Source organism: Oncorhynchus clarkii, chromosome 5, assembly GCF_045791955.1.
Source record: "Oncorhynchus clarkii lewisi isolate Uvic-CL-2024 chromosome 5, UVic_Ocla_1.0, whole genome shotgun sequence".
In the NCBI taxonomy this organism is placed as follows: Eukaryota; Metazoa; Chordata; class Actinopteri; order Salmoniformes; family Salmonidae; genus Oncorhynchus; species Oncorhynchus clarkii.
Window position 1 is genome coordinate 84,526,154 of NC_092151.1, and position 22,126 is coordinate 84,548,279.

The following is a 22,126-nucleotide window of genomic DNA, read 5'->3' on the forward strand; positions in this document are numbered from 1 at the left end:
CCATTATACTGGTTTCTGGTTAACACATCCAGCCAGTATACTGTATTCTGGTTAACACATCCAGCCAGTATACTGGTTTCTGGTTAACACATCCAGCCATTATACTGGTTTCTGGTTAACACATCCAGCCAGTATACTGTATTCTGGTTAACACATCCAGCCAGTATACTGTATTCTGGTTAACACATCCAGCCATTATACTGGTTTCTGGTTAACACATCCAGCCAGTATACTGTATTCTGGTTAACACATCCAGCCAGTATACTGTATTCTGGTTAACACATCCAGCCATTATACTGGTTTCTGGTTAACACATCCAGCCAGTATACTGTATTCTGGTTAACACATCCAGCCAGTATACTGTATTCTGGTTAACACATCCAGCCATTATACTGGTTTCTGGTTAACACATCCAGCCAGTATACTGTATTCTGGTTAACACATCCAGCCATTATACTGTATTCTGGTTAACACATCCAGCTTAAGTGGATCTCGTCTCAAGTAAAAAATCTTTGAGAATGGACAGACAAATGGAGAAATCAGGACTCCCCTTCAAAATGTTCACTCACTGGTTAGCACATCAAGCCATCCTTTGTAAAGCCTTTGTGACTACGCAGGGGACATTGAGGTGGGTGAGATCTCTTTCCCAGGTTTGAGGGCGTTTTCAAAGAGGTTGGGGGGGGGGGGGGTTAGGGTTAGGGTTAGGGTTAGGGTTAGGGGGGGGGGGGGGGGGGGGGGGGGGTGCAGAGAGAGCTCTAACTCCCTAAGTCTTCTCTCTGTTAGTAGGCTTGGATCTCAGCCTGGTCCCAGTCTGGTCCAGCCTGTTCCAGCCCTGTCCTGGCCCTACACTGTATATCAGCATTGGTTCCCATCTGTCAGCACATACTTGGGCAGAGTCTTCGTGGGCCGCCGCTGAGACCTTGGATAATGATCACTCAGAATGAACTTTTATTAGTGGATTCCTTGGTCACAGAGTTATCTCTACTCACCAGAGAGCAGAGGACAGGGAGAGAGGGGGAGAGGAGTATGGAGAGTGAGAGGCAGAGGGGAGTATGGAGAGAGAATGGGAGAGGAGAGTATGGAGAGAGAGAGGGAGAGGGGAATATGGAGAGAGTGGAAGAGGGGTGTATGGAGAGAGAATGGGAGGGAGAGGGGAGTATGGAGAGAGTGGAAGAGGGGTGTATTGGGAGAGGGGAGTATGGAGAGAGTGGGAGACGGGAGTATGAAGAGAGTGGGAGAGGGGAGTATGGAGAGAGTGTGAGAGGGTAGTATGGAGAGAGTGGGAGAGGGGAGTATGGAGAGAGAGAGAGGGAGAGGGGAATATGGAGAGAGTGGAAGAGGGGTGTATTGGGAGAGGGGAGTATGGAGAGAGTGGGAGACGGGAGTATGAAGAGAGTGGGAGAGGGGAGTATGGAGAGAGTGTGAGAGGGTAGTATGGAGAGAGTGGGAGAGGGGAGTATGGAGAGAGAATGGGAGGGAGAGGGGAGTATGGAGAGAGTGGAAGAGGGGTGTATTGGGAGAGGGGAGTATGGAGAGAGTGGGAGACGGGAATATGGAGAGAGTGGAAGAGGGGTGTATTGGGAGAGGGGAGTATGGAGAGAGTGGGAGAGGGGAGTATGGAGAGAGTGGAAGAGGGGTGTATTGGGAGAGGGGAGTATGGAGAGAGTGGGAGCGGGGAGTATGGAGAGAGTGGGAGAGGGGAGTATGGAGAGCGTGGGAGAGGGGAGTATGGAGAGAGTGGGAGAGGGGAGTATGGAGAGAGTGGAAGAGGGGAGTATGGAGAGAATGGGAGAGGGGAGTATGGAGAGAGTGGGAGAGGGGAGTATGGAGAGAGTGGGAGAGGGGAGTATGGAGAGAGAGAGGGAGAGGGGAGTATGGAGAGAGAGGGAGAGGGGAGAATGGAGAGAGGGGGAGAGGGGAGTATGGAGAGAGAGGGAGAGGGGAGTATGGAGAGAGAGGGAGAGGGGAGTATGGAGAGAGAGGGAGAGGGGAGTATGGAGAGAGTGGGAGAGGGGAGTATGGAGAGAGTGGGAGAGGGGAGTATGGAGAGAGAGAGGGAGAGGGGAGTATGGAGAGAGAGATAGAGGGGAGTATGGAGAGAGTGGGAGAATGGAGTATGGAGAGAGTGAAAGAGGGGAGTATGGAGAGAGTGGGAGAGGGGAGTATGGAGAGAGAGGGAGAGGGGAGTATGGAGAGAGTGGGAGAGGGGAGTATGGAGAGAGAGAGGGAGAGGGGAGTATGGAGAGAGTGGGAGGGGGGAGTATGGAGAGAGGGAAAGAGGGGAGTATGGAGAGAGTGGGAGAGGGGAGTATGGAGAGAGTGGGAGAGGGGAGTATGGAGAGAGTGGGAGAGGGGAGTATTGAGAGAGTGAAAGAGGGGAGTATGGAGAGAGTGGGAGAGGGGAGTATGGCGAGAGAGGGAGAGGGGAGTATGGAGAGAGAGAGGGAGAGGGGAGTATGGAGAGAGTGGGAGAGGGGAGTATGGAGAGAGAGAGGGAGAGGGGAGTATGGAGAGAGTGGGAGGGGGGAGTATGGAGAGAGGGAAAGAGGGGAGTATGGAGAGAGTGGGAGAGGGGAGTATGGAGAGAGTGGGAGAGGGGAGTATGGAGAGAGTGGGAGAGGGGAGTATTGAGAGAGTGAAAGAGGGGAGTATGGAGAGAGTGGGAGAGGGGAGTATGGAGAGAGAGGGAGAGGGGAGTATGGAGAGAGAGGGAGAGGGGAGTATGGAGAGAGTGGGAGAGGGGAGTATGGAGAGAGAGAGGGAGAGGGGAGTATGGAGAGAGAGGGAGAGGGGAGTATGGAGAGAGTGGGAGAGGGGAGTATGGAGAGAGAGAGGGAGAGGGGAGTATGGAGAGAGAGAGGGAGTCAGAGAAAAAGTTTAAATCGTCAAAATAGTTTCTATTGATGCCAGGATGTTGGATGACCTTTGTCTGCTCTAGCCTAGTGGAGACTCCTGCTACACACACAGGCAGGCTCAAAATGCCATGCCACCCCAGTCAGTCTTACAACCCACTCAAGCAGTAGTTAGAGCTCCACAAGCACCTTGTTTCTGAATGTAGTGGCTGAGCAAACAGGGACTGCTGTCTAATTGTTAGCCACTGATGGGAACAATGTGACGATGGCTGAGCCTATACAAACAGGTTGTGTCCTGCTCATGTCTGTCTGAATGCAGCGCGGAGGCTGTGAGTTTGAATCCATCGTATATTTGAAAACCACTTCTTATTTGGAATTCACTTACTGTAAAACTTCAATTAATAGCCTGGGAATTTAATTGCTTAAATCCCTGAACACAACAGGCGCTTATTAGAGACAGGCTTCTATTTGAGCCAGGCGTCTATTTCCTTAAAAATGCACACAACTTTTGCTCATTTGCATAGTTAATTGTTTAACTCCAGCATTCACTTCCAACATTTTAATCAATGTCATAATTTCCTGCACTAACGTGTTATCATTTATACACTGTGTTACATTTAGTTTGTCTTAGTATGCCACTATTTAGGAAAAAAATGGACTTTCTTGACAGAATAATTATTATCATCTTTGACTGTGCTTTTTCGCCAGTTTTTACTTTCGAGGGCAATTGATCGATTTCTGGGGATCTGTATTCACAAAGTTGTTGGCTGTTCTGTGCTTGCCAGTTACTGTAGCTAGCCGTTAGCAGCTAATGGCTAGCAGTTTCTTACTAGCGATAAAAACTAGAGGTCGACCGATTGTGATTTTTCGATGCCGATACCGATTATTGGAGGACCAAAAAAAGCAGATATCAATTAATCAGACGATTTTTATATATATTTTGTAATAATGAAAATTACAACAATAATGAATGAACACTTTTATTTTAACTTAATATTCAATCAATCAATCATTCAATCAATCAATCAATAAAATCAATTTAGTCTCAAATAAATAATGAAACATGTTCAATTTGGTTTAAATAATGCAAAAACACAGTGTTGGAGAAGAAAGTAAAAGTGCAATATGTGCCATGTAAAAAAGCTAACGTTTAAGTTCCTTGCTCAGAACATGAGAACATATGAAAGCTGGTGGTTCCTTTTAACATGAGTCTTCAATATTCCCAGTTAAGAAGTTTTAGGTTGTAGTTATTATATGAATTATAGGACTATTTCTCTCTATACCATTTGTATTTCATATACCTTTGACTATTGGATGTTCTTATAGGCACTATAGTATTGCCAGTCTAATCTCGGGAGTTAATAGGCTTGAACTCATAAACAGCGCTGTGCTTCAGGCATCGCGAAGAGCTGATGGCAAACGCAGGAAAATGCTGTTTGAATGAATGCTTACGAGCCTGCTGCTGCCTACCACCGCTCAGTCAGACTGCTCTATAAAATATCAAATCATAGACTTAATTATAATATAGTAAACACACAGAAATACGAGCCTTAGGTCATTAATATTGTCAAATACGTAAACTATAATTTAGAAAAAAAAAAGTTTATTCTTTCAGTGAAATACGGAACCGTTCCGTATTTTATCGAACGGGTGGCATCCCTAAATCTAAATATTGCTGTTACATTGCACAACCTTCAATGCTATGTCATAATTATGTAAAATTCTGGGAAGTTAATTACGGTCTTTGTCAGGAAGAAATGGTCTTCACACAGTTCGCAACGAGCCAGGCGGCCCAAACTGCTACATATACCCTGACTCTGCTTGCACAGAACGCAAGAGACGTGACACAATTTCCCTAGTTAATATTGCCTGCTAACATGAATTTCTTTCAACTAAATATGCAGGTAAAAAAATATATACTTGTGTATTGATTTTAAGAAAGGCATTGATATTTATAGTTAGGTACATTGGTGCAACGACAGTGCTTTTTTCACGAATGCGCTTGTTAAATCATCCACCGTTTGGTGAAGTAGGCTGTGATTCGATGATAAATTAACAGGCACCGCATTGATTATTTGCAACGCAGGACAAGCTAGTTAAACTAGTAATATCATCAACTAGTGATTATGTTAAGATTGATTGTTTTTGATCAGATAAGTTATGCTAGCTAGTAATGCTAGCTAGCAACTTACCTTGGCTCATTGCTCGCGTAACAGGTGGTCAGCCTGCCACACAGTCTACTCGTGGAGTGCAATGTAATCGGCCATAATCGGCATCCAAAAATGCTGATTACCGATTGTTATAAAAACTTGAAATCAGCCCTAATTAATCGCCCACGCCGATTAATCGGTCAACCTGTAATAAAAATGGATGTTACCATATTTTTTTGAGTCATATTACTGAATTATTTAATGTAACAAATCAAACATTAAACCTCGTAAACAATTCATGGTAATTCATGGTAACCTCGTAAACAATTCATGGTAATTCATGGTAACCTCGTAAACAATTCATGGTAAGTCATGGTCACCTCGTAAACAATTCATGGTAATTCATGGTAACCTCGTAAACAATTCATGGTAATTCATGGTAACCTCGTAAACAATTCATGGTAATTCATGGTAACCTCGTAAACAATTCATGGTAATTCATGGTAACCTCGTAAACAATTCATGGTAATTCATGGTAACCTCGTAAACAATTCATTGTAATTCATGGTAACCTCGTAAACAATTAATGGTAATTCATGGTAACCTCGTAAACAATTCATGGTAATTCATGGTAACCTCGTAAACAATTCATGGTAATTCATGGTAACCTCGTAAACAATTCATTTAGATCAGGCGTTTATTTGAAACATATTCTGAAATGTGTGCCACTGCCCGGCTATCACTGGTCTCCTGTATTCTCCCCTACCGCCATTTTCCCCTTCCCTTCCTCTCTTCCAAAGGGACTCAATCAGTAAAGTAATACTCTATATTGGTTTTACAACCAAATTTCAACTGACTTCTTCCAATCAATGCTCATTTGATGGGTTAAGAGACTACATCAGAGAAGAAACATCTTCTTTCCTCTTTCTCAAACTACACAAACTCTTCCAGGTGTCCCAAGACAGAGGCGGATTACTCATGACGTAACATTGGTCATCCCTCCTTTGATGCACGGAAGCAAAACAAATCGACCAAGCATCAATTATCATTCCAGAACAGTGGGATTAGAACGGCCTAGACTTTCCCAATCCCGTTATAAATGTCTCATAGATCTGCAAAAGCATAAAGTACATGGTGCATTCGGTGTCCAGAGTCGGCTTGTTCAACCACTGGCTTAGACCTAACCCTCTTTAAAATAACTAATCTTCAAAGAGAGGAGAATTCCTAGACTTCAGACTACAACGGGATTATAGTTTCTATGGCTACTGATAGTAATTACCAACCAATAAAGAAGGAGAGTTAAACACACTTTTGTATGTTAAACAAACAGGGGTGAATAGAGGTGGAGAATTCCTAAACAGCTTAATGTGGAGGCCAAGCAGGGTCATGCATGTTTAGACTCTAGCCTCGCAATGAACCCAGACAGCCATACATCTAGGGCTAGGAGAGAGAGTCACACACGGGGACATAGACACACTCAGACACACACAGTCTGCAAAGTCGGCTTCACATTTTAAGTCTTGAATCTACTTTGTCATGTCAGGATACTAGCTTTATATAGAACAAAAAAGCACCAAAAAAGGTAAAGTACAGTGTACCTCCAAATCAACTTTGCCCTCGTACCCCTATGTCCCCCCCTCTGCTCACAGAGACTGTGGCAATAAGGAAACATGGTAAATAAGGAAACATTGCCCTAACATAGCTCCGTAACGAACACAAATCATTAGACGCCCGTCAAATTAAATTTCCTGCAATCCAAGCTGGCCTGTTTTAGCACTTAGAGTGTTCATGGGAAGTTAGTTGGACAGACGCTATTCTCATCAGAAACACCTGTAGAGAGGAGAGTGCTACCTCGACTCAACATGTGAGAGAGAGAGAGCGAGAGAGAGAGATGGGGGGGAGAGAGAGCGAGATAAATAGAAAGACAAAGGGAAAAACAGAAATAAAGAGAGAGAGTAAGAGCTGTCAAGAGGGAAATAAACATGACCTTTCAGCATAAATCGAGAACATTAACACACAATCATGACAAATGCTTAAAAAACAGGATTCTACCATGGTGTGAAACCTTTGTGGTTTGATACAGTATATGCTATTAATCAATATAAAGTGATGCCTTGTAACACATTTCTAATTCATGGGACTAAACTGATGGTTCAGTGGTTTGCACAGCCCCCAGCAGAAGGTCTGAGGTAGGGGAGAGAACAGAACAGGAGCTGGATTGGGAAAGCCCAAAGCTGTCGCTGAACAACCATTCCTTTCTGCCTTTTTCCTCTCACTCAGAACTCAATGAGTAAACACACACAGCCATGTGTGAACAACCTGTCAGTCAACTCAGATAACAGCAGCCAAGCGTGGATCCATGGCCAAACTGAACACTACAAGAGCCAGGTACAGTACTACATGATTCAGGTACAGTACTACACGAGTCAGGTACAGTACTACACGAGTCAGGTACAGTACTACACGAGTCAGGTACAGTACTACACGAGCCAGGTACAGTACTACATGAGTCAGGTACAGTACTACATGAGCCAGGTACAGTACTACACGAGTCAGGTACAGTACTACATGAGTCAGGTACAGTACTACATGAGTCAGGTACAGTACTACACGAGTCAGGTACAGTACTACACGAGCCAGGTACAGTACTACACGAGTCAGGTACAGTACTACATGAGTCAGGTACAGTACTACACGAGCCAGGTACAGTACTACATGAGTCAGGTACAGTACTACATGAGCCAGGTACAGTACTACACGAGTCAGGTACAGTACTACATGAGTCAGGTACAGTACTACACGAGTCAGGTACAGTACTACACGAGTCAGGTACAGTACTACACGAGTCAGGTACAGTAGGGCTGCTACACCATGAAGGAGAGGGACAGAAATTAAAGACAAAAAGAGAAAGATGGAGTGATGGCAAAATGGCGCAGGAAGAAATGGCAGCAGTTTCACGTGCTCCCAACCAATTGTGCTATTATCTGGGGGGTTTTCGAGTAATTTGTAACTTATTTTGTACATGATGTTTTTGCAACCATATTTTATGGCAAAAAAGAGCTTCAGGATATCAGGACAGCGATCACTCACCTCGGATTAGACAAAGGTTTTTTCTTCAGTAAGCAGGACGCACAGGACATTCTCCAAACACCCGACAAGGCCAACATCCCAATTATTTGCAAGTGGAAGAGATGTCGGCACAGAGGACACGGATGCCTCGTTAGGATCTGCCGAAGGCGAGTGGGAAAGCTGCCGTTACAGTCAATATTACTCGCCAACATGCAATCATTGGACAATAAATTAGACGAGGTATGATCACGAATATCCTACCAACGGGACATAAAAAACTGTAATATCCTATGTTTCACGGAACCGTGGCTGAATGACGACATGGATATTCAGCTAGCGGGATATACGCTGCACCGGCAGGATAGAACAGCACACTCCGGTAAGACGAGGGGGGGCGATCTGTGCATATTTGTAAACAACAGCTGGTGCACGAAATCTAAGGAACTCTCCAGATTTTGCTCGCCTGAAGTAGAGGATATTGTGATAAATTGCAGTCCACACTACTTGCCTAGGGAATTTTCAGCTATACTTTTTGTGGCTGTTTATTAACCACCACAGACAGATGCTGGCAGTAAGACCACACTCAGTCAGCTGTATAAGGAAATAAGCAAACAGGAAACCACTCACCCAAAGGCAGCGCTCCTAGTGGTCGGAGACTTTAATGCAGGGAAACTTAAATCAATTCTACCTAATTTCTATCAACATGTTAAATGTGCAACCAGAGGGGAAAAAATTCTAGATCACCTGTACTCAACACACAGAGACGCGTACAAAGCTCTCCCTCGCCCTCCATTTGGTAAATCCGACCACACCTCTATCCACCTGATTCCTGCTTACAAGCAAAAATTAAAGCAGGAAGCACCAGTGACTCGGCCTATAAAGAAAAGTGGTCAGATGAAGCAGATGCTAAACTACAGGTCTGTTTTGCTATCACAGACTGGAACATGTTCCGGGATTCTTCCGATGACTGAGTCACTGGCTTTATCAATAAGTGCATCGAGGACGTTGTCCCCACAGTGACTGTACGTACATACCCCAACCAGAAGCCATGGATTATAGGCAACATTTGCACTGAGCTAAAGGGTAGAGTTGCCGTTTTCAACGTGCAGGACTCTAACCCGGAAGCTTATAAGAAATCATGCTATGCCCTGCTACGAACCATCACACAGGCAAAGCATCAATATAGGGCTAAGATTGAATTATACTACATCGGCTCTGATGCTCGTCTTATGTGGCAGGGCTTGCAAACTATTACAGACTACAAAGGGAAGCACAGCCACGAGCTGCCCAGTGACACAAGCCTACCAGACGAGGTAAATCACTTCTATGCTCGCTTCGAGGCAAGCAACGCTGAGTCATGCATGAGAGCATCAGCTGTTCCGGACGACTGTGTGATCACGCTCTCCGTAGCAGACGTGAGTTAGACCTTTAAACAGGTCAACATTCACAAGGCTGCGGGGCCAGACGGATTACCAGGACGTGTGCTCCAGGCATGTGCTGACCAACTGGCAGGTGTGTTCACTGACATTTTCAACAGGTCCCTGATTGAGTCTGTATTACCAACATGTTTCAAGCAGACCACCATAGTCCCTGTGCCCAAGAACACGAAGGCAGCCTGCCTAAATGACTACAGACCCGTAGCACTCACGTCCGTAGCCATGAAGAGCATTGAAAGGCTGGTAATGGTTCACATCAACACCATTATCCCAGAAACCCTAGACCCACTCCAATTTGCATACCGCTCAAACAAATCTACAGATGATGCAATCTCTATTGCACTCTACACTGCCCTTTCCCACCTGGACAAAAGGAACACCTATGTGAGAATGCTATTCATTGACTACAGCTCAGCGTTCAACACCATAGTACCCTCAAAGCTCATCACTAAGCTAAGGATCCTTGGACTAAAGACCTGCCTCTGCAACTGGATCCTGGACTTCCTGATGGGCCGCCCCCAGGTGGTGAGGGTAGGTAGCAACACATCTGCCACGCTGATCCTCAACACTGGAGCTCCCCAGGGGTGCGTGCTCAGTCCCCTCCTGTACTCCCTGTTCACCCACGACTGCATGGCCAGGCACGACTCCAACACCATCATTAAGTTTGCAGAAGACACAACAGTGGTAGGCCTGATCACCGTCAACGACGAGACAGCCTATAGGGAGGAGGTCAGAGACCTGGCCGGGTGGTGTCAGAATAACAACCTATCCCTCAACGTAACCAAGACTAAGGAGATGATTGTGGACTACAGGAAAAGGAGGACCGAGCACGTCCCCATTCTCATCGACAGGGCTGTAGTGGAGCAGATTGAGAGCTTCAAGTTCCTTGGTGTCCACATCACCAACAAACTAGAATGGTCCAAACACACCAAGATACTCATGAAGAGGACACGACAAAGCCTATTCCCCCTCAGGAAACTAATAAGATTTGGCATGGGTCCTGAGATCCTCAAAAGGTTCTACAGCTGCAACATCGAGAGCATCCTGACTGGTTGCATCACTGCCTGGTACGGCAATTGCTCGGCCTCCGACCGCAAGGCACTACAGAGGGTAGTGCGTACGGCCCAGCACATCACTGGTGCTAAGCTGCCTGCCATCCAGGACCTCTACACCAGGCGGTGTCAGAGGAAGGCCCTAAAAATTGTCAAAGACCCCAGGCACCCCAGTCATAGACTGTTCTCTCTACTACCGCATGGCAAGCGATACCGGAGTGCCAAGTCTAGGACAAAAAGGCTTCTCAACCATTTTTCCCCTCAAGCCATAAGACTCCTGAACAGGTAATAAAATGGCTACCCGGACTATTTGCACTGTGTGCCCCCGCCCCAACCCCTCTTTTACACTGCTGCTACTCTCTGTTTATCATATATCATATATGCATAGTCACTTTAACTATACATTCATGTACATACTACCTCAATTGGCCCGACCAACCAGTGTTCCCGCACATTGGCTAACCGGGCTATCTGCATTGTGTCCCACCACCCGCCAACCCCTCTTTTCACGCTACTGATACTCTCTTTTCATCATATATGCATAGTCACTTTAACCATATCTACATGTACATACTACCTCAATCAGCCCATCTAACCGGTGCCTGTATGTAGCCTTGCTGCTGTTATAGCCTCGCTACTGTTATTTTTCACTGTATTTTTACTGTTGTTTTTATTTCTTTACTTACCTATTGTTCATCTAATACCTTTTTTGCACTATTGGTTAGAGCCTGTAAGTAAGCATTTCACTGTAAGGTCTACTACACCTGTTGTATTTGGCTCACATGTCAAATAAACTTTGATTTGATTTGAAAGAGAAAGAAAAGATAAATAGAGAGAGACAGCAAGAGAGTGATCCTGGGATGAGTTTGGAAAGAAGAAAAATATATATATATATAATAATAATAATAATAATAATAATAATAATATAGAGAGGGAGAGAGAGAGAGAGAGAGAGAGAGAGAGAGAGAGAGAGAGAGGGAGAGAGAGAGATGGGATGGGAGAGAGAGAGAGAGAGAGAGAGAGAGAGAGAGGGGATGGGAGAGAGAGAGAGAGATGGGATGGGAGAGAGAGAGGGAGAGAGAGATGGGATAGGATGGGAGAGAGAGAGAGGGGGGGGTGGGAGAGAGAGGGAGAGACAGATGGGATGGGATGGAAGAGAGAGAGAGGGGGAGAGAGAGATAGAGAGAGAGAGAGAGAGAGAGAGAGAGAGAGAGAGAGAGAGAGAGAGAGAGAGAGAGAGGGAGAGAGAGATGAGATGGGAGAGAGAGAGAGAGGGGTGGGAGAGAAAGAAAGAGGCTTTATTCTCTTTATTCTTTTGGAACTTCTGTGAGTTTACACTGTACATTTTATATGTTTATTTCACTTTTGTATATTATCTACTTCACTTGCTTTGGCAATGTTAACATGTTTCCCATGCCAACAAAGCCCTTAAATTGAAATTGAATTGAGGGGCGGGGGGTGAGACAGAAGGAGAGTGATCCTGGTATGATTTTAGTTTAACGGCTAGGAGTGGCGCAGCGGGTGCCTGCCAAGTGCCAAGGCTTCCCCATCCAAAGCCCTGATGTCATGGGTGGCAGTGAGGGGCCTGGCTACCTTTCCTCAGACAGACCGTTTATCAGATATATGAGCCAGCCAGCCAGCCAGCCAAGGCCAATGTGTGGTTCAACATTAACCCCATCACCAGTCACCAACACCGCTGCTCTCTACTCTCCTCTGCTCTGTTCTGGCTCTCCTCTCCTCTCCTCTCCTCTCCTCTGCTCTCCTCTCCTCTCCTCCGCTCTCCTCTCCTCTGCTCTTTTCTCCTCTCCTCTCCTCTCCTCTCCTCTCCTCTCCTCTCCTCTGCTCTCCTCTGCTCTTTTCTCCTCTCCTCTCCTCTCCTCTCCTCTCCTCTCCTCTCCTCTTTTCTTCTCTCCTCTCCTCCGCTCTCCTCTCCTCCGCTCTCCTCTCCTCTCCTCTCCTCTCCTCTCCTCTCCTCTCCTCTCCTCTCCTCTCCTCTGCTCTCCTCTGCTCTTTTCTTCTCTCCTCTCCTCCGGTCTCCTCTCCTCTGCTCTCCTCTGCTCTTTTCTCCTCTCCTCTCCTCTCCTCTCCTCTCCTCTCCTCTGCTCTTTTCTCCTCTCCTCTCCTCTCCTCTCCTCTCCTCTCCTCTCCTCTCCTCTCCTTTCCTCTGCTCTGGGGAAGCATTTATGAGTGAAATGCTCCAAGATGGATATGATGCTGTGGGAAATTCTAAATAAAAGCCTTTCTTCATGGAGAGAAATTTAACACTGCCTGTCACAATCATCTGTTGACTGATAAGCAGCATTTATTAATTTATTTTTTAAAAGCCCGCTAAGATTGGGTATTTATCAGCTCTAAGACAGCGTGGCAATGTACAAAGGCCTAATTGTGGGCGGTGAGAGATTTACCAGTCTGCATGCGACGGGGTTCCATAAGTCCTTTAAAGCAATGCAAACAGGTTTTAGAGATTTACACTGACACATTTACAGCTGAATTTAAAAAGTAATGTTTCATTCCCACTCCTGTGAAATGAAATATAGCATGGTCCCCACGTATTAACCTGGATAAATGCTACTAAGCGAGGAAAATTGTAATTTAAAAAGTCAAAATGTATATCTCTTTTTACTACAAGGCATTTCCTAATACCTACATTAGTGCATAGCCTACACAACCCATGAGGTGCATTGATGCACACTTTACTTAAATAATGAGTGTCGTTCTTCTATCAAAGAACTGATTATTTAGGCTAATTGTTGACACAAGTAAAGGAAGTTAGGCCCTTAGCTCCACTACGAGCTCTAAAGAATATGTCCAAGAGGATGCTTCTTAATCTACAGCAAAAAGCCAACCACTCTTTGAGTCCATAGATATCCAGAGGAGATGTTCTCTCTGCCATGCCCTCACCTCTGCTGTGCAGTGCAGTCAGACAGTAATTGCAGGAAAGGGGTTTCCATGCTTGGCTTCAGATCGCAGGGGAGAAACTTTATCAAACCCTCTCTCTAGCCCAGAGAGAGCAGAGACCAAATGAGGATATGACATGAGAGTGAACAATGTTTAGCCTCAATGAATCATAGTCTCCCAAGAGTCAAGACTCCCAACCAGAAAAACACTAGGCTTAGCTTTCTGTGGGGTTGTTTCTTAGAAGGCTTTAAGATGAAAATATAATGCAGTTGTAAGAAGGAATAACTTACAGTAAAACTGCAATCTATTGCAATTTACAGAACCTATTTATCACAATCTAATATCTAAGAAGCAAACCTCTGGGTTATTTTCCAAAACCACCCACATTTTACCAAGATTTAGGATTAAACCCACCCACAATTATGTTTTTTTCCTTCACTAAATTAGGCTACTGGATAGTATTTTCAGTAGTAGCCTAACATACCTGGTTGCCAGTCTACGGGAATAATAGTGCCACTGGTATGCTATCAAAGATCGATAGGAAACACTTGTGATCTCATTTTCTTTACAGTCTTTAGTTTATTTGGTAAATATTTTCTTAACTCTATTTCTTGAACTGCATTGTAGGTTAAGGGCTTATAAGTAAGCATTTCACGGTAAGATCTATATACCTGTTGTTTTTGGTGCATGTGACAAATACAATTTGATTTGATTTAATGATGTCATTGCGCTGGGAAACACAAGCGGAAGTCAGTAATGAAAGTAATCAGTAGCTCTACTGCTGCTGCTAGTTGTTACACTACAAACCCAAACACACAACAACCACAACTTGAGGAGACCCACTGAGCACAGACGTCAATTCAACATCTATTCCACGTTGGTTCAACGTAATTTCATTGAAATGATGCAGAAACAACGTTGATTCAACCAGTGAGTGCCCAGTGGGGAGGGGAAACAAATTAAATAAAAAATGGATGCCTGATAGTGCATTCAAGTTCATATTTCTGCTTCTCATATCTGACCATCCGTTTAATGTAACACTGCACGAAATAATAACTGAGTAAGAATTGTATAGCCATCTATTACTGTAAGTAACCACCACTTAAACAATTAGCCAAGACAAGACATCATCTTCAAAACATGGTGTATGTTGAGCAATATAGCCATATAAACTTGGCAAACATATGATGTGAATAACAAAAGGTAAGTAGGTAATTGCTAATGCATGACATGTTTTACGCACTGTTGTTTGAAAGTAACGAGGGACCAGCTGAGGAGTGTATGATTTATGACTGAGGACTGATTCATAGAAGGTGTGTGCCTTTATTATCTTTCCAGATGCTTCACACTGGACCAAAACTGTCACAAAACACACACACACGCAGGCGAAGGCACACACAAACACACATACACACACACACATACACACACACACACACACACACATACACACACACACATACACCCCCCCCCCCCACACACACACACACACACACACACACACACACACACACACACACACACGTACATACACTACAACCATTACATCTGTTTCACACATATAGTTCCTTCACATTCCTGAACGTCTGAGAAGGCTTTTAAAGATACAGCAATGGATGGCTGAGTTACAGTACCATGCATTAGGAGGAGAGAGAGAAGAGGGGGCTAAGAGCTCAGCTATCAGAGCTGAGGAAGAGGACAGGAGGCTTCCTGCTAGAGACAGAGACTGCAGTCCAGACAGGGTTTTTCAGAGGCAAAGTGCCTTTAGTGTCAACAGTTCTGTCTTGTTGAAATCTGTACCCGAGGCAGTTCCACCCAAATGATTGATAGCCCTCTGACTGTTATGACATGCAAGAGACTCTGTATCATGGCAGATTGAGAATGTGTTTCTTTCCACTCCCCTTTTCCAGTCTGCTGAAGAAGTGGAGATATGAAATGGTTACGAGGGTTTGATCCCCCCCTTTTCCTGTTCTATCATAAAATCCTATTTGATGAACACATAACTCATCCAGTCATGTTTCTTGGATTACCATTCCTGGCTCCTGACACTAGTCTAAGAGAGTGGCATGTCAGAATATGGCCTTACTGCCTCCTCCAACCTTTGTAAATAATATACCAATCCAATAGGGAGGACTGGTGTAATCCAAACAAACCTAGACACATCCTCTAGCAGGCAATTAATAACACATAGACAAACTGGGTAACAAACTAAAATCCTATTCAATTCACAAGAGGGCAAACCAAAATTGCCCAATGACAGCACCTCTCTTCCAAACTTTTAAACTGTGGAAACTAGTGATGGGGAAATAAAAATCGATAGTTACATATCAGATATTATTTTTGACGATATATTGCATCGTATCGCAGTGTTTCCCCTATATTCATTTAACAGCGGCGGGCTGTTCCACCCCAAAAAATATGATCAAAAAATGGGATAGTAAAACATTTTCAGTGAAAACTTTAATTACTAAAACCAGGGGCCTCCCGGGTGGTGCAGTGGTCTAAGGCACTGCATCGCAGTGCTAGCTGTGCCACCAGAGACTCTGGGTTCGAGCCCAGGCTCTGTCGCAGCCGGCCGCGACCGGGAGGTCCATTGGGCGACGCACAATTGGCCTAGCATCATCCAGGTTAGGGAGGGTTTGGCCGGTAGGGATATCCTTGTCTCATCGCGCACTAGCGGCTCCTATGGCGGGCCGGGCACAGTGCACGCTGACCAGGTCGCTAGGTGCACAGTGTTTCCTCCGACACATTGGTGCGGCTGGCTTCCGGGTTGGATGCTCGCTGTGTTAAGAAGCAGTGCGGCTTGGTTGGGTTGTGTTTCGGAGGACGCATGACTTTCGACCTTCGTCTCGCCCGAGCCCGTACGGGAGTTGTAGCGATGAGACAAGACAGTAACTACTAATAATTGGATACTACGAAATTGGAGAGAAAAAAGGGGAGTAAAAATAATACTAAATTAAATGTAAAAAATTACTAAAACCTGATATAAAGTATTTAGAAAGGATAATGGAGCTATGTATTTCTAAGATCATCTTTGAGAACTAACAACCACCAAAATAAAAACTAGACAGACGGGGACAATCTAAAATGAGTCACTCAGATAGCATAAGAACAATGCATAACCCCTGGAAATTAGCTTTAAAACTGCACATTTTCTCTCAGCCCCATGTCAACATGTGTTGCAGGAAATTAACTTCAAAACAGCTAAATCTGTGGCCAAGAGGAGGGCCTCTAAAATAGTTCACGCCATTGGCCATGCCTCTAAAAGAGGAGGGCCTCTAAAATTGTTCACGCCATTGGCCATGCCCACTAAGCCCACATGCCCACTTGATTTATAATCTCCAGTATATTGAAATACAAAAGGACTCTTCTTCTCCAGGCATGATGAAGAGGATAACTATCTCAGTCCCAGCTGGAGGTCCATTGTGAGTGTCGATCCATTTGTGATTTAAAGCAAACTCAGCAATACAATGCTGACTGATGCTGAGAGTAATGAAGTTTTTCGAAAGGGAAGAAAATGTCTTTGTTGGAACAGACTCACTCCGTCAGAAATGTAAGGCTAATCACTGTAGTCAAATAACAAACAGTAGCCTAGCTAGACTTGTCGTGTGTCTAAAAGTATTGCCCACATGCCCCCATGCCCACATGCTCCCATGCCCATATGCCCACTAAGCCCACATGCCCACTAAGCCCACATGCCCACTAAGCCCACATGCCCACTAAGCCCACATGCCCACTAAGCCCACATGCCCACTAAGCCCACATGCCCACATGCCCACTAAGCCCACATGCCCACTAAGCCCACATGCCCACTAAGCCCACATGCCCACATGCCCACTAAGCCCACATGCCCACTAAGCCCACATGCCCACTAAGCCCACATGCCCACTAAGCCCACATGCCCACATGCCCACTAAGCCCACATGCCCACTAAGCCCACATGCCCACTAAGCCCACATGCCCACTAAGCCCACATGCCCACTAAGCCCACATGCCCACTAAGCCCACATGCCCACTAAGCCCACATGCCCACTAAGCCCACATGCCCCCATGCCCACATGCCCACAATAACTTTGCCACCGCTGCTGAAAAAAATCCTAGAGGAAACAATGTATCATATTGACAATATTGCAATATTATTTTTGCGTTAGTTGGCTGTAACTGCACTTTTTAAATAGGGAGACAATTTGTTTTTAGCACTTGTATTTCCATGACTGATCAACACTCTTAGTCTCCTGGCTCTCTTGTCCCTCTGCAGCAGACATATGGTGAACAACATCAAATCACAATAAAATCACAGTATTGAATAGTAACACATATAGAATCACGAGGATCGTTAGAATCGCAATACATATCGTATCGGCACCTAAGTATCGTGATAGTATTATATCGTGAGGTCCCTGGCAATTTCCGGGCCCTAATGGAAACTACTTGACACCATCTGGGCACCTGCCTCCCGCTAGACAGCTGTTATAAAGCTTATATAAAGCCACAGGATGTTTATAACCTTTCACAGGTTAAGTGTGGGGAGGAGAGTGATTGTTTGGCTTTGTGATGACTTAGTGAAAGGATATTATTAGCTATAAAGTCACTTTATGTCCCTGAAATCACAACTGTTGTGACAGAAATGTAAACAACATGATATATTAATTAACTTCCTCACTGCCAGTGCGTGCAGGACAAGGTACTAGGCCTATAGAGATTGTAGAAGACAACGTTGCAAGACAATACTTTTAGACACACGACAAGTCTAGCTAGGCTACTGTTTGTTATTTGACTACAGTGATTAGCCTTACATTTCTGACGGAGTGAGTCTGTTCCAACAAAGACATTTTCTTCCCTTTCGAAAAACTTCATTACTCTCAGCATCAGTCAGCATTGTATTGCTGAGTTTGCTTTAAATCACAAATGGATCGACACTCACAATGGACCTCCAGCTGGGACTGAGATAGTTATCCTCTTCATCATGCCTGGAGAAGAAGAGTCCTTTTGTATTTCAATATACTGGAGATTATAAATCAATATTTCAATTGGCTTTGTTTAAAATATAAACGACTTGGCGGTAAACAATACTTGATCAATTAAGATATTATGTGGAACCAAGTAGCCTATTTCGAAGTCCAAGAAAACAACGAATTGAATGTCCATATAACCATCTGAATTTTGTTTTATTAACGGGGGGGGGGGGACAAATAAAATGAGGAAAGAAAATATTTTGCAGAGACACGTCAATCGAATACATCGATAGGCTTACGGCTAGTGACCAATAGCCTATGTATCACCATACGAATGGCATCAAATATGAAAATGCATGGCATTCAAATTTGCGTGTGTTTCAGATAATATGACATTGTAACACTGTAATAAAGTCACATTCTTACGTGTCGCAGTCATCTCTAGGACAGCCAGGAGTAGCACGATGGTTCGGATAATGTGGAGCTGACATCTCGGAGGACGGTGGGTCCCTGTTGCTTTAGCTGGATACATTCCTCCGATTCTATTCTAGTTCCTTTACACCCACTACAACCGTAATCTCACGTGCAAACGTTGATTTAAAAAGAAGACACACAAATATGTATATAATAACTGTCTACGCACTCGTCCTTATCCTGTGACTGTGTGTAGTAGAACGCACGAAGTTCTCTCTCTTTCCCTGTCTCCTCTCTCTGACCGCCGGAGTCCCACTGTCTTCTTTCCCTGTCTCCTCTCTCTGACCGCCGGAGTCCCACTGTCTTCTTTCCCTGTCTCCTCTCTCTGACCGCCGGAGTCCCACTGTCTTCTTTCCCTGTCTCCTCTCTCTGACCGCCGGAGTCCCACTGTCTTCTTTCCCTGTCTCCTCTCTCTGACCGCCGGAGTCCCACTGTCTTCTTTCCCTGTCTCCTTTCTCTGACCGCCGGAGTCCCACTGTCTTCTTTCCCTGTCTCCTCTCTCTGACCGCCGGAGTCCCACTGCCTTCTTTCCCGCTCTGAGCGCACGCTCACAAAACCTCTGTCTGAGCGGCTCGTCTTGCACGAGCCATCTGGCTCTGATTAGTGCTCGATGTGTCGCCACCTTGTGTTGAAAATACACAGTTCTTTGCGCAACCAAAGTGTTCAGATCGCACCAAGGAAAACGTGATGCATTGCGGTCTATCTATGGTGTTTGAAGTTCATTTATTAATTCCCATATGGGTGGGCTATACTAGCAGAGCAGACATACATAAGAACCTATTCTAATTGCTGTAACAAAGCTGGAGTAAAAGTAGGCTAGCCTACTTCAGGTCATGCAAAAGTGTGTATCAATCAATTAATCATTTTAGAAAATAATATCAGCAGTTCCAATTCACTACAGAAAAATAGATTATTGCAAAAATATTTGTATCACTAGAAAGACATGAGCAGGTTGATGTGGGTTAAAGAAATGATTCCAGCATACACAATGTTGGAGCACAGCCAAGAGGTTGAAATTGGTAACATGTGGAATGAGACATCACACACTCAATCCAGGGCCAACTAATGTAGAGTTTACAGGATAGAGTTTATTCATTGTCATGAATTTGAAAGTGATGCATGCTCTTCTGAACAGGGGAAGGGAGATTAAGGGAGAGAGAGGGGGAAAGATTTGTGACCTGTTGCCACACAAAAAGGTCAACCAGTCATGAACAAACACCATTGTAAATACAACCCATATTTATGTTTATTTATTTTCCCTTTTGTACTTTAACTGTTTACACATGATTATAACACTGTACATAGACGTAATATGATGTTTGAAATGTCTCTATTCTTTTGAAACATGTGTGTGTGAGTGTAATGTTTACTGTTCATTTTGTATTGTTTATTTCACTTTTATTTATTATCTATTTCACTTGCTTTGGCAATGTTAACATTTGTTTCACATGCCATTAAAGCCTTTTGAATTGAATTGAATTGAACTGAAGAGCAATGAAGGGAGAGAGGGAGAAATTAAGAGATGGAAAGAAGGGAAGAGAGAGGATAGATGAGAGAGAGAGGAAGGGAGGATAGAGGGATAGGGAGGGATAGAGAGAGAGAGGGATAGAGAGAGAGAGAGAGAGAGAGAGAGAGAGAGAGAGAGGAAGGGAGGATAGAGGGATGGGGAGGGATAGAGAGAGAGAGAGAGAAAGAGAGAGAGGGAGACAGAGAGAGAGAGAGACAGAGAGAGAGAGAGAGACAGAGAGAGCGAGAGAGAGAGAGACAGAGAGAGAGAGAGGAAGCGCAGATAGAGGGATAGGGAGGGAGAGAGAGAGAGAGAGAGACAGAGAGAGAGAGAGAGACAGAGAGAGAGAGAGACAGAGAGAGAGAGAGGAAGGGCGGATAGAGGGATAGGGAGGGATAGGGAGGGATAGAGAGAGAGAGAGAGAGAGAGAGAGAGAGAGAGAGACAGAGAGAGAGAGAGAGAGAGAGACAGAGAGAGAGAGAGGAAGCGCGGATAGAGGGATAGGGAGGGATAGGGAGGGATAGAGAGAGAGCGAGAGAGAGAGAGGGGGGGGGGGGGGCGTTGGGGCAGTTGGTCTGGGAACATATGGTTACAAAACAATAACAACACACACCTACACCCTGCACAATCTCGGCCTCCAACTAACTGAAAGCAACATTATAATAAATTCCAAAGCTTTTATAAAAGCATATCACCATCTCCAAACTTTACACCCTGTTTAATTTGACCTATACACACTTCACCCATTAGACACACTTTATCAGTGTCAGAGTTGTCTTTCTAGTACCTGTGGGGGAGAGAAAAGTGAATGGTAGCTATTTAGCATCTCCGGGTCCCACATCCTGACCTGCTCCTGCTCGTTAGGCCATCTGGCGGCGGAGACATGAAGAGCTATGAGCGCTCTGCTGTTTGAAGTGACAGGGCTATGATGACTCACAAGTCCACCATTTCACTTCCCATTTCCCAACTTCTCATCAGCACTGGCCGGCTGGCTGGCTGACTAGCTGACTGGCTGGCAAGCTGGGACATTTGCCAGTCTGTATAATCTGATCCAACTCCTCCAACTGCATTTGATAGTGTTTTTCTTCCTGTTATAGAGTAAGACAGATAGGGATTGTCAGTGTATCTTCTGGAGAACACTTGTGTGTATATATATAAATATATATATATATATATACACACACACACACACACACACACACACACACACACAGTACAGGTGCATCAAAGCTGGGATCGAGAGACTGAAAAACAGCTTCTATCTCAAGGCCATCAGACTGTTAAATAACCATCACTAGCCGGCTTCTACCCGGTTACGTAATCCTGCACCTTAGAGGCTGCTGTCCTATATACATAGACTTGGAATCACTGGCCACTTTAATAATGAAACACCAGTCACTTTAATAATGATTAAATCATGTTTACATACTGCTTTACTCATCTCATATGTACTGTATATACTATATTCTATTCTATTGTATTTTGGTCAATTCCAATCCGACATTGCTCAATCTAATATTTATATATATTTTACTATTAGATTAGTGTGTATTGTTGTGAGTTGTTAGATACTCTTGGAGCTAGAACCACAAGCATTTCACTACACCCGCAATAACATCTGCTAAATATGTGTAGGTGACCAATAACATGTGATTTGATTTGACACACGTCTCAAGAGAAAGGACACATCATCCATGTTAGCTGCAACAGAAACAACTGAAACATGTAATAAT

The 22,126-nt window shown here is 44.5% G+C and overlaps 1 protein-coding gene across 1 annotated transcript in view; it reads right to left on the reverse strand.

Moving 5' to 3' along the window:
- LOC139410261 (receptor tyrosine kinase-like orphan receptor 1) overlaps window positions 1-19,354 on the reverse strand; it is a 294,716-nt gene extending 275,362 nt beyond the window's left edge. The window contains exon 1 of the mRNA XM_071155734.1: window positions 18,839-19,354. Within this exon, the coding sequence (XP_071011835.1) occupies window positions 18,839-18,944 (106 nt within the window). The 5' untranslated portion in view covers window positions 18,945-19,354. The remainder of the gene's footprint in view (window positions 1-18,838) is intronic.
- Between the last annotated feature and the right edge of the window lie 2,772 nt (window positions 19,355-22,126).